The sequence below is a fragment of the Ostrinia furnacalis genome, unplaced genomic scaffold (assembly GCF_004193835.3).
Source record: "Ostrinia furnacalis isolate ACB-3 unplaced genomic scaffold, ASM419383v2 OfSCF2828, whole genome shotgun sequence".
NCBI lineage: Eukaryota > Metazoa > Arthropoda > Insecta > Lepidoptera > Crambidae > Ostrinia > Ostrinia furnacalis.
Window position 1 is genome coordinate 6,908 of NW_021133067.1, and position 14,320 is coordinate 21,227.

A 14,320-nucleotide genomic window follows, 5' to 3' on the forward strand; every position below is an offset into this window, starting at 1 on the left:
CTTCATAAAAAATTTAAAACCTACATATTTAAAAACATAATCATTGATATTCATAATATCACTAATCATACACTTAGTTTTTACTAATATTTGTTTTCATATATTTTTCTATACTAATGATCGAAACTCATAATCATTCGAATAAATAACTATAATATTCATAAATGTGATGTATCCTAATATTTGTTTTCATAAATTTATTACTCTTATAAGTGTATTTATCCATATTATTGAAAATCATGATGTCTATATTCGTATTAAATCGAATTTTAACATTAAATTAATTTGAAATGGTCCAAAACAGGCAATATTTTGTGCCACAAAACTAACGTGACAGAAACGAATCGCTGCAAAACCGACTCCACGTAGTCTTGTCTGCCCTACCCCTAGAGTGTAATTTAAAAGCCGGAGGCGCGGAGGGAGGGCAGCCCTCGCCCGCTGTAACGAGGCTCAGGCGCCCGGGTGAGCTGGAGCGGCTGAGGCTGGTCGCCGAGGCGCCGAAGGCGCCGATGGCGGTCCAAAAAGCCGAAGCTGCGGAAGCAAGCGTGGGTGCCTGAGCCTCGTTACGCAAGGGCGGAAGGGCTGCACATCCCGCAGCGCCGGAGACGAGGAGATACCAATGCATGCTGCATGCTTAGTTTCATGCTGCATGCTCTCCATGCTTATCTACTCTATTAGATTATATATGATTTTTTTAAAGATACGAGTATGTCTGTTATAAAGTAAATTATTCTGAACAACAACATTATGAGTTGAAGTATGTTCTTAGTAACAACATTATTAATTAAAACAATATGATCAATGCATGTTATGAAGAAAAAAGATCTGAAAATAAAAATTATGTATTTTAAATGGTTCTTGGTAGTAACAGTATTGATAAAAAAATTATGATTACTAACTGTTATGAGCTCCGATGGTAGTAATAAAAATGTATGAATAAAAAAAGTATGAAAAATAAAATTATGAAGAGAGATTATTATGAACACAAATCGGTAGTAAGACAAAGAATAGGATTTAGAATTTTATGTGAGCCAATATAGAACCCAATTAAACGAGGCAGATGGCATTTCATATCCACTACTAAATAAATATTATCAGTCCGCTTTTGCCAACTCGCTTTGGCTATATCGACTCTACCGAGCTTAATCGATTAATGTATCGAGTATGCGTCAGTCATTATAAAGCCTCACAATCTCGTTGGATTAAAATGTTGCGGGATATTATGTGTCCAACTGTCCAGATATTTAGGTAAAGTTAAGTGAATATCTTCATTTGATTTCATCCAAATGACGTCCACTGCTGGACAAAGGCCTCCCCTAAGGATTTCCATAAAGATCGGTCCTGTGCTGCCCGCATCCAGGTACTTCCCGCAACCTTTACCAGATCGCCCGTATCACTAATAACTAAACTCCATACCACGTAATATTTTGTTATACTTAGTTATTTAAGAGCACATCTGGTGAAGGTTACGGGAAGTGCCTGGTTGTGGGTAGCGCAGGACCAGTCCTTTGTCCAGCAGTGGACTTAATTTGGCTGAAACGACGAAGACGAAGAAACTTTTTTCTTTACGCTGCCGGTTACAGCACAGTTGCATCTTCAATGCGAAAACTCATCCAATTTATCTAATACATTCAAGGTTCAAGTTGTTCACAATGAGCTTTTGTAAAATGAATGAAGTATTCAAAATTCAGGACACATTGCTCCAGAGCATCATACCCGAAATTAGGCACTTTCAGATTAGCATAAAAGTCTTTACCGTACCATTCTTCTCATGAGTCAGTTCTTTTGAAACTTTTTCCACCATTCAGCTTAAATATGCCAGGTAGCAATTTCGCGAAATTGACTGAACTTTTGCGATCCTCAAAACGCGAGCCGAAACTTCGGCGCTACTAATACAATTGTAATGCCAATATCGCTAAGAATCACTTTATAAGAGGTTACGAACTGATATTATTGCCGAAGTTACGAGAACTGTAACTCGCATGATGAATAAAAACCGTCTGTATTGCTTTGAAATAGTATTACTTATGTAATTTGTTCGCCTTTCAGAGAAACTTCCCTTAGAGTTAATAAAAAACAGACGTAAACTTAGGATTTTTACATAAAGGATTTAAACAAAGACAAATTATTTATCAAAACAATTGAAATCTTAGAATTACGTTACGTAAATAATGAAAAGAAAGGATTCGAAAAAAAAACAATTCCGACTCTACAATAGAATCAAAGTTGAACTTTAAAGAAAAAACTAGAACAAAAACAGCCACCATTCCTTTTGTTCGCGCGAAAGATTTGTTAAATCTAGTTTGTAGAGAGGGTTCTCCAGTAAAAAAATAAGCCTAGCCTGAGAAATAGCAAGCGTGCGTATAAGAGCCACTTTTGCAGGAGTTGTCGTTTAAATTAAATTCTAACGTAGTAACTTAAGTTGCTGTATTACATGCTTTTTGCATTACGGTTTTTGCAGCTGGAAAATGTATGGTATAAAGTTATAAATACTATGTAGGTGGCGTATAAAGTTAAAAATATCTTTCAACAAGATTTTGTTTCCACCATGTCTTCAAAATGTCGAAATAAGTAAGGGAGACCGAGGAGACTTGTGACAGAGGGGACTTGTGGCATTGTCGATTTTTGGAAACCTATTAACTATCAGCGAGCTCACAAGAGCGTGTATTTGTTGGCTCGAGACTTGAACTAAAAACGCACACTGTTTACAGCTCGCTTCACTGAAAAAAAAATGGTTTGGTTACTGCTTACACAAAAAAGTGACTTGCGAACTTTTTTGCTAGTAATAATAATTTTGATTATGAGGAATAATTGGTGCTAGTAAATGTCAATAAAAAGAATAAAAAAAAGATACTCCATACAAGTTTTATTTTGGTGCTAGTAAATAATGTCAATAAAATAATTTTATTAAAACAGAAAAGTAACTCTATACAAGCTCATTCAATGGCCTTGCGGTATAAAAATCGCTTAACAAACCAACAGATAGTGTAATAAAAAGTAAAACAATGCACAGGCCAGTCGTATAAAAGTATTTACACCTGTACATGAACTGCGGCTACTGCATGGTTTTTAACGAAAGGGAAATGGAGCACATTCTCTCTGTTGTGAATATGCTCAGTTCATGATAATTACTGGACGTCAATAATTAAGATGGAATCAATACCTATTACTACTACTTACTAAACGTAAACGAACTAAAGTCGCTGACATAGCCCAACGGATTAGCAAGCTGAAGTAGCAATGGGCAGGGCACATAGTACGCAGAACTGACGGCCGATGGGGCAGCAAGGTTCTGAAATGGAGGCTGCGTACCGGAAAACGCAGCGTGGGACGTCCACCCACAAGGTGGACCGATGACATCATGAAGGTAGCAGGGAAACGCTGAACGCAGGCCGATCAACATGGAAAGCATTGGACTGAAATAATTATGATGATGATGAATACCTAAGTAACTCTGTCTGTCTACATTTTATATTTAAAACGCTGTACTAATTTTGTTTAGTTAGGCCCTGGGAACATACAAATATTTTTATCCCAGTTTTTTAAAGGGACACTCTTTTTATGACAAACCAAAATTCATGGAGGAAAAGCTAATAAAATTTACCCACACATAAGTACGAAATTGGTGTAATATAAAGGCGTTTATTAATATTGCTGTCATTAATATTGGCCCTACACTAAATTTGTGTGTGCAGGGATCTTCTCTTCCCAATCTTGGTATATTGTATCAAAATTTAATCGATATCACCGATCATTCAATTTACGCACAATACTCGTTCATCATTTACTCGATATGAATGAATTTCATAGCCCAGAAATGACTTACAACTTTGGAATAAAGGAATTTATGTGCGTTTTACTGAAAGGGGATGGAATGATGTTAAATTTTATTCACGTTTTAACACCCTGGAATTACATAAGTCATTGAAAGTTGTTAAGAGCTTTTATATAGCGGACTGTTGAAAGTTCATGGTGTTCTTTAAGGCCTCAAGTTTTTAATATCCTCTCTATATTTCGCTATTTTACTGTCATTGTCAATTGCCTCGTTTTTTGAAGTTTTCGAACGTGAGTTTATAAAGGTTTGTGAGTTGTTTAGTTTGAGCTATAGTAAAAATAGCGTATTGTAGCTATAGATATGAAATGAGACTTTTGAAGCAAGGTTTCATCAAAAAGTCACGAGGCCAACACACCCAAACTTTTTTCGTTAGCGGGACGCGCGAGAAAACAAAGCAGCGAAAAAAATTGCACATCGGCGCGGCAACAGTATAAACAAATGAAAAATTCCCTTCACGCAGAAAAACATTCATATGTACGTCACCTACCGGCTGCCACCCCACAACAATACTTTACCAAATATAGTGGATATTACTACGTAAACTTTACTGAATTTTCCGGCAGAATGCTTTTATATAGGCTGTTACATACACTCGGCTTGCGAGCTTAGGGCCTTTATGGGGAGCTCATAAAAATGATAGATCACTATATGGCCCGTGCTCTTTACATAGTAAGGTGGTTTCACCCTATCGTGTGCTCCCCGCTTTATGATTCACGTACAGGTTGATACTTAGTATTCGTGTACTCCCACGTCTTCCAAATACGGGTTAAATGAAGGCAGCTCGCAGTGGATATTTTGTTCATATACAGGGTGATTTTGTAATCAGTATCCATTTTTTTTAATAAGCCCTATACATAGAACAATTTAACAATACAACTTTATGTTAACTATTTTTAGTAGCGTTATTTTCCGCAAAAAAAATTTATTGAAAATATAATTTGCCAATATTATTATCTTAGTTTTCAAAGGTTAAAGCTTATTTTCGCGTACAATTATGTCTATAAACGAAGCTAATTATGCACGTGCGCTAATTATGAAACTACGCGCAGCGGATAAAAATAATTAAATATAAAAAAATGTGTTATTTATTTTAATCGATTAAGTTACTAATTCTGAGTCGGTCCTAAAATTTTGGATACTGATTGCAAAGTCACCCTGTATTGCGGGAACAGTCATACAGACTTTGGTCTTAAGAAGAAAATTAAACCGTAGCTCGAAATGTTCGTATTCAAGACAATAAGGTTAGACAAAGGATGGAATCAAAATATCTGCATAGTTGGAACTGAAAATCCTTACTCAAAGAACCTAATTAGAATACTTATCTCTCAACAAGAATTGTTAAAGATTAAAATTTCTGTTTAATTTTCAGTGAGCGTGACGTTTACGCGCGAGTAAAAACGATAAAGAAGGAATGATTTAGGGTTGCCGTGGAAATGTTTTGTTTAAAAAAAAACACGTTTTAATGACATCTTTGTGACTAAACGGCAAAACGTATTAATTAACCTTCAGCAAAGGATACGACGGTCGTTAATTAGTCCGCACACGGTATGTTTCATTAGAAGTCTGTTGATTAGGACACAACATGCTAAAGAACAGTAGAACAACTTCTTGATTACATTGTAAAAGCTACTATAACTCATGTAAACTTGGAGTTTGGAGTAGACTCGCGTGCAACAGTGGACTGCCTAAATACTTATGAAGATACCTACTTGAAACTTACGTACAACATGTCATTTTTAATATTAAAACATTGTGACAGAGCCGTAGACAAAAACACGCAAAACATTCATTAAATCGTCTGCACAAAATTTGTAACATCTACTTCTACGGGTATGTATTTAAAATGAAAACACGTCATACGCGAGACGTATGTTGCAATGTTGCCTCTCTTTGATTTATATCCGATACTTTATAATGCACTTTTGTAATTGTCTTTTGTCACTATGGACCAAACATCAATTACGTCACCATGACGTAATCACTGGAGCTTCTGGACATTTCCATTTTATGTACAAAGACTGTTGATTAAGAGGACTCTTTCATTTTCGGACCGGCTCGTTTGACATCGAATACCTAAGGCCAGAACGGGGTCAGAGTTTTGGCTGCGTACTTTTTTCGCGAGCAAAGCTTTTAGGAATTACAGATGCGTTTGGTAACACATTTTTACTAAAACTATTCCTTCCGGTCATTTATCTATTTAAAAATTAATGACAGTCAACATAGTCACAAAATAAGCAAAAGATGGGAATCTAGTGAAATAGCCACTACTTCGAGTATAGGTAAATGAAGGATTTCATCACAATAAACTTTTCCCTGAGTATTACAATATGGCAGGTCTTTAAATTGATTATAATTATCTGTGACTGTATTTTATAATAGTAAAAAAAATCTACAAAAAAAAACTATGAACCAGATTAACTGAAATGGGCTTTTACGCCAACGTCATAAAAATATTTCAAGCAATTTAATGTTCATACATTTTGAAAAGCTTATTGTTTTTTCAGTGGCTGAAATCGGCATAAAAACGTTTTAAATGACTTTTAAAATAAAAGTGCGTACCAAAAACATTCCGCTTGACCTAAATGAATCAACAAACTGTTAGCAAATAAACGTATTGCGGTCTGTGAGAGTTGTCAACTGACATTAGCGCCGTTTTATTATCTGTACCATCGTATTACTGCGCGCTTGAGCTTGGAAGCACCGAAAGCTTTCACCATAATGCGATTACTTCTAACCAATTTAGATTCCTACGATCATAAGTTTGGTAGCTACGTTTATGGGATCGTGTGCAAATATAATTAATTATGTTAAATTTAATGTGATTTGTATTTTCTTCGTCGCTGACGATGAATAATAATTAAATGAACTCAATATAGCAATGTCTTTGCCGCTTTTGAATGAAATTATTAAGCAAATTAGGAAATTCTATTCATTAATTGTTACTTCCATAAAAAAATTAACAAAATAATGTTTTGATACCACATATATCAAAATATGATGTACCTACTGATAATAAGAGTTTATTTACTTAAAATCGTTCATTCAATTAACCTAAAAAACTAATATCGTTTCCTATGCCAGAAGGGAAATACTTATAGTTTTTTCACATCTCTAAATTTCGAAGTCGTATGAAAATGAAAATGTAGAGTGTCTGTACCTGTCAATTCAATCATACTCTACAATTCCTGTACGCCAATCATAATCATGATTCAAATTGGCAAAAAGGTATATTATCTCGGAACATGAAGGATGCAATCGCCTCGTACCCTTTTATTGAAGCTATTCTTGTCTGCTTACATTATTAGTGAGGGCTTATACGAGTACAGATGACATTTCAAGGGTATCTTATGGGTTTGTAAGAGGAGCTATTTTGCAACAAAAATATGTAGTCTGATGTGCTGTCGACTGTACCATATATTTTTCAACTAATGTATATTGTTTCGTCCCTTTTGTACCCTTTGCACCACCGGCCTGCACCACTGGTGGTGCAAAGGGTATTTTTTAATCCCTTTTGCACCACCAATAGTGCCGCCCTACTATTAACTGTAAAACGATTATCTATAATCATATAATATTAATATTATAAAGAGGAAAGATTTGATTGTTTGTTTGTACTGAATAGGCTCCGAAACTACTGGACAGATTTGACAACATAACATAAAAATTAATAACAACCATTCATACCTACATACAACGAATAATTCCTAAAGTACCAGGGCAACATAATCATAAAGGAGCTATATCAAATTCTTCTTGGTTGATCCGAGAATAAACATGTATCATAAAATAGCTCCTTTATGGTTATGTTGCCCTGGTACTTCACACACACAAATTAAAACTTTTAGGTAGGTTTTGATTTATTTATAACAATTAAATTATTTTACAGTCCACTATTAGTTTTACAGTCGATGGTAGCACAGCACTATTTGCTGGTGGTGCAAGAGGGATTAAAAAATACCCTTTGCACCACCAGTGGTGCAGGCCGGTGGTGCAAAGGGTACAAAAGGGTTTCGTCAACATTACAGTATACTCGTAAATTAGAAACATAAGTTACCTGAATGACAAATATTTCCTTATTCACTTTTTTCGAACATTTATCGACAGATTCTAGTTGTCTGGATTTCTGCTAAAATATGCTTACGAAAAGGATTGGATTGGGTGATATAAGCACATTTTTCGTTAGTTAACTTCTATTTACTGACAACATACAAGTTAAAACCAAACCTCTGTCATGTTTACCCGTCTCGCGACTTCGTGAAATATTGTTATCAAGTTTACGACGAGCTATATTTTGTGCCACAACGTTCGTTTAGCATACCTACTCTAAGAATCGCCTGAATAATGCTTCAAGAACCACCTTTTTATTCAGGAACAAAATCGGTAAGGTAATGTTGCGGATAATCGTGATAAACAAGCGACGTATGACGTTGAGTGGGTGATATTTTTTGCCGGGGAAACACATTGTAGTGCTGGCACCTGCTCGTTTTTGAATATGTAACGTGTTGAAGCATTTTGAGGTAAGAAGCTTACGTTGGAAGAACATGCGTCCCTGCGATGCAATTTTACGGTTCATTCAGTATTCTATGTTTAAATAAAGTATCGTGTTCGAAGCATACATCACGAGATTTGAATAAAATGGATACTAGGATCTGTGAAAGTGGAAAATATTGTTTTGAAATATTTCAAAATAAACACACTGTAGGGTAATTCAAGTGCAATCTGTCATTTCAATCTATTCTATTTGTCATTTAGCTTGTTTAATCTGTGCTCAATAAAGTGCACAATATTTAAGCAGGATATGGTTGCACGCGGATTTTTAGAGAGTTAAATCTTTTGGCCAATAGAAAACGTCATAATAGTTATTATATGAACTGGGATTGGTCAATGACTTTTGAAATTAAAATCCGATGGCCTGAAAAAATCGGTTTTCCAACAAACGTCAGTTACGCGCAAAGAGGTTTAGCTATTTATNTTAGACTTCCGCGACACTACGCTACAGCGACAGCTCGCCTACACGGCGGACCCTACACGCATCCCTTGTGGGGGTCCGACGGGAATGCCCGAAACGCCAAGCCGTTCCCGTCAGACGAAGGTGACAAGGGTGCCCCCGCACCCCAGGCCTGCTGGCCGCCACCTGGGGGGAGAGTAGAACGGTCGTACAACCGCCTTCCCCACTCCCTTCTCCGCCTGCGGAGCGATGGGGCGAGAGGATCGTTCTCCCGCTCGCGTTCCGCTGCCTCCTTCTGAAGGATGACCTCTTCGCAAAAGGAGGAGACCGCCTTCCAGCATCCTTCACTTTCCAGCATGGCGTTGACCAGGCTCGGAAGCGAAAGATCCCACCCCACGACCCCAGTGAGGACACGGCGCTGCTCCTCCCAGCCTGTGCAGACCGCGAGGGTGTGCTGCACCGTGTCATCCGCCGCGCCGCATTTGTGGCACACGGGGATTCCTCTCGCCCGATTCTATGCTAGTACGAACCGAAGCAGGCATGCCCGGTCAGCACCAGCGCCAGACGGAACGTGAGGAACCCGTGCGGTCGTTCCAACCATTGGTCCAGAACAGGACCAATGGCGTCCAGAGTGCGGCGGCCAAACTGCGCGCGAGTCATGTCTTCGTGACGGCGCCGCGCCGCTCCGGGGCCAGGCGCTTTCCACGCGCCTTCTGGTCTGCCATCCAGTGATAGATGACACACAAGACCCCAGCTTCTAGCTCCCAAGGAGGAGTACCAGGGAGGACGCACGCCGCAGCGTGCCCTACCGAGCGGTAGGTCCTTGCGACCCTCTGCGCTATGGCCCGCTGGGGTCTGCGCAGAAGGGCAGCATTCTCCCTTTTGTTAGTGCGTCCGCCCAGATTGGGGCGCCATACAGCGCCATGCTCCTCAGAACGCCGGCATAAAGTCGACGACACCTCGTTTGTGGCCCTCCCAAATTCGGGTAGAGCCAACTCAGTGCGCCGGCTGCCTTGAGGAGGCGTGGCGCTAGTCCGTTGAAGTGTGGGCTAAAATGCAACCTCCCGTCAAGCATGAGGCCCAGATATTTCATCTGGCCTTTGACGTCAATACTAACGTCCTCAACCACAATATGGGCGTCGGGAGGGGCGCGCTGGCGAGGCCCCGGAAAGATGAGGAGCTCAGTCTTCTCCAGCGCGACTTTCAGGCCGAGGCGTCGTATTCTGCGAGCTACTAATGTGCCGCCCACCGACGCCAGCCGTGCCGCGGCCCCAAATGTCTTCCCCGGGCTGTGGCCAGAGTGTCATCCGCATTGCACATGACACTCATGCCCGCGAGAAGGACGCCCCGGAGGAGCCAGTTGAAGCCTAGATTCCACAAAAGTGGACCGAGCACCAAACCCTGCGGAACACTGCTGGCTACGCCGCGCCGTTTGAGCTGGCCGTCTCTGTTTTTAACATACAGGACTTCGCGGTCCCGTAATTAATCAGCCGGCAGCGCTCGAAGGTACTGAGGCACTCTGTAATGTTGAAGTGCCTAGAGTATGTTGGAATGAGGGATTGTATTGAAAGCGTTGGCTATATCGAATGACACAGCCAACACACCCTCAGCCCTCTCCCTAGCCTCCGCAGTGAGGCTTTTTAGCCTCTGAAGGGCGTCAACCGTCGACCTGTCATGTAAACCAAAGCAGTAATGCCAACGTCACGAAAATGAAGTAGGTTCCACAATATCGAAATATGACGATTGAATGTGTAAACCAAAATAAGGCGAAGTTTTGAGGTGGTTTGAGTTTTGTTGCATAAAAATAATCTTTAACATTTTTTTTTTATTTTTTTTATCGGGAGTGCTGGGCCCCTGGTCATAGTGGGCCCCTGGCCATAGTGGGCCCCTAGGCACTGGCCTAAAGTGCCTTATGGATAATACGGCACTGTATGTGACTGTGTTTCTGTTTGTAAGATAAATTTAATCTGAAGTTTGAGTTAAAAGTTGTACAACAAAAATACGAGGCCCTCTGGCCTAAATAAAAAATATATTTTTGTTGAGGGACTGATAATCAGTTAGAGTTCGTTTTTATTGAGGTACTGATAATTCGTTTTTTGCTTCTTTAGCATTTCAGAATGCCACCAGTGTCACCCTTAAAACCAATTGCGTAAAATCTTGTAACTTAGTAGGTGACGTAATCGGTAAAATTTTATCTTGTATTTAAGTAGGTATTTATATTATGTTATTGCTATTTATCTATGAAAATAAGACAAAATATATGTTTTATAAACACTTAAGAGTCATATACAGTTGTAAAGTTTGAAAAAATTATTGCTGTGAAGTACAGAATCACTTTCGTGGCATCAAAAAATTCAAAACGTTAAAGCTTCCAAACGAGACTCACTATTTGACTGATTTACTGAGAATACAATCTTCACATCAAGCGCTACAATTTTTGTTTACAAAAAGTTGAAATAAGTTAGAAATGTAATTCGCCACGAAGGTGACGATGAGAACCGTGGCGATGAGAAATACCCAAATACCTTTACGCCTGAGTTAAATGACACCGACATCAAGGTTCATCAATTCAAGTTTAAAATAATAGGCAGTAATGTCATGAAAAAAGAGCTTCTATTCTGTATCTACTTATGCCCGTGTAATTTTGATCGGTGTCAAATCGGAGTTTTCGTGCGGGGTGCGCGGGTGTTTCGCGCGGCGTGAAGGTCAAACGCCCAAGGTCATTCAGGACTCTAATCGCCTTAAGTGTAAAGATGAAATCTCTCAAACAAACTTGATAAATCAAATGAAAGGAAAACCATAAAATCTTAAATTATTGTAATTATTTACAAAAAATTGTATGGTATGGTGGTAAATTTTCGAAAAAACATCGAAAATCCCTGAATGCAGTTCTCTTTCTTTTCAAAAATAAAGGAATGTTTTCTTTGAGTAAAATTTTCTATCTACAGTATTAAGGGTACTTTCCCTCCCAGGTGGCATTACAAAATTCTGTATATTATGCTCTGTCACGTCATATTATAATCAGTGACACCCCTCCCATACCTGAGTTAAGTGCTAAACCTATCAGTACATGAAATAAAACAACAAATAACACGCCAACCTATATTGCATCACATTAAAGGACCTTATATCTAGCCTTGTTGACCATGTGGTGGGCGGAGGTCTGCAGTTTCAGGAGCTCCTCCTTTATGAGCCGCGTGATCTCCGACTTGGCTTTCGCCACGGCTAGTTCCTGGGAGCTCTCTATGGCGAGGTACAGTTTGCGTTCGCCTTCGGGCGGCTGTTTGCCCGGGGGCACGTATGTACCCCTGACGGTTATACCAGCCTCGCTGTACTCGCTAATAAGCGCCAACGCCTCCTGGAATAGACAGAAAAAAAAAGATAAATATCGGTAGTTGAGATTTAACGCCCTACGCCCTTAGAACGTGGTTTTTAGCGCCGCGCGCATTAAAACGTCAGTTTCATCGTGGCCATTTTGCTTGCATTACGTTAGCGAGAAACATCCCGAGGTCCCCCCTATTTTCAATCAACTGTTTATAGTATATAATTTTAAAAAAATAAATAAAATCTTTATTCAATAACTTATTTGACAGATTAAACTCAAGGCTAATGTTATGCTACAAAAGGTAAAACTATACATGTGCCTGAACTAGGAAAATTTATCCTGTATCTATAATCTGAAACTATAATAGTAATCCTTTTAGATTTAGGCAAAGGCGTCGACTACTCAATTTAGTTACAAGAACCTGTGACTACACCTTTCTTTGCGTGTGCAACAGTTTGATACTAGGCCTTTTCTGTCAAAAGGGGCGTACCCCTCTTAACGCCTCGAGACAGATCATGGACACAAAATAACTATTTTGAATTAGCAAATATACAAAAGCGTAAAATACTTTTTATATTTAAGTTAAAAAAATAGCTGCCGCAAGGTTCTGGAGTGGAAGCTGCGTACCGGAAAACGCAGCGTGGGACGTCCACCCCCAACGTGGACCGACGACATCATAAAGGTAGGAAGGCGCTGGAAGCAGGCCGCTACCAACCGGGCAACATGGAAAGCATTGGGGGAGGCCTATGTTCAGCAGTGGACGTCCTATGGCTGAGATGATGATAAAGAAATTACTGTTCTTGAATGGGACAAAGGAAAATCAATTGCACTTAGAGTACACAGATATAAGTAAGTAAATAAATACCTTCTTATGACTAATGGCAGTAGTAGCAATGCCTGTGCTTTTTCAACATTTTGACACAGAAGAATATTAGAGCACCAATTAACGCCAGCTTAAGCAGCATCTTGACTGACTGTTGCAAGTATAGAAATTGTACTGAGAACGCATTACGAGTCATAACTGCACATATAAATAACTGCATAGGTTATCTGTGGGTCAATGCGATCTCCTTCCAAGCAAAAATACATTTCTTCTATCGAGGTGAACGCTTTTAAAAAGTAAACAAGTGAAACAGGGTCAAAATTGTTGACGCAGACGAGACGATAACGGGAGTCAAATAAAAAGTTTAATATTATAGTCGCTAGATAAAGGAATAATAATATCAATTACCTATAACGTTATCTTTTCAAAATTTTGATCTCGAAAGTTTGAGATTTAGACTGTCACAACGTAATTATTTTTAAATAATTGACTGTCTGTAATCAACCTCGCGATTATCAAAGGAAAATACAATCACCGATGATAGATGAGCAATGCGGAATTAAACACATAAACAACTATTATCGCAAAGGACTTCCTTACAATTAATCTACAGAAACTAATTTTGATATTTTAGCAGTTAGCATACGCTAAGCAAAGACAATAACAATGTATAGACGAGGGGCTACCGTCAAAATCGATTGCACAATCATAGATCTATTCTAGGGACATAATATCAGATCCAAAAATATCTCGCCTATGCACCGGGTGTGGTACATAATTCATAGTTATCTGCGGTGGATGGAAACTTTTGAATGTCGCATGTCAAGTTGTTTACTATCGTTGCAGCGGCATATCCCCGCCGACGGCCGGTTGACCCCGTCACACTGCGAGCATGCTTGTTGTGCAATGAGTTATTTATAGTTATTGCTTAGGTTTGCCTGCCGGCGCGCACGTATTATTGGAGATAAGCTAATGGAAGCTTTGATTACACGTAAAGAATTATGGTTATAAGGCGATTTGCACACAGCTGCCTACATAAATTATTCTAGTGGGTTCGACAGATTATAATAGGACCACACTTTTTTAGATGTCATAAGAGGCGACTAATTACTTAAACTAGTTCGCCTCATGTTCGACTAATGTTCGATATGGAGGTCAGAACCTCCCTATCCCGCCAAGCATAGGGAGTGTAAGCCAAATCTTCCGTTTGCCTCTGGTAAATTAAATGGTTGTGGAGACTAAATTACCGGATGATGTGATGACGATATAGTTTTAAACTAATATCGTCAAAATTGTCCCGATGGGATTCGAACACTGAACTTAGATAGCAGAAATGCTACTTTTCCATAAGCGGAGCAAACTTGCGAGCACACGACGAGTCATTTCCAA

General features: G+C 39.1%; 1 protein-coding gene across 2 annotated transcripts in view; it reads right to left on the bottom strand.

Annotated features, from left to right (window-relative positions):
- Positions 1-11,871: 11,871 nt before the first annotated feature.
- Prp5 (pre-mRNA processing factor 5) overlaps positions 11,872-14,320 on the bottom strand; it is a 29,082-nt gene continuing 26,633 nt past the window's right edge. The window contains exon 18 of one of the 2 annotated variants that reach the window (XM_028309749.1): positions 11,872-12,141. In XM_028309749.1, the coding sequence (XP_028165550.1) occupies positions 11,899-12,141 (243 nt within the window). In that variant the 3' untranslated portion in view covers positions 11,872-11,898. The remainder of the gene's footprint in view (positions 12,142-14,320) is intronic. The other variant, XM_028309750.1, reaches the window with a different exon arrangement.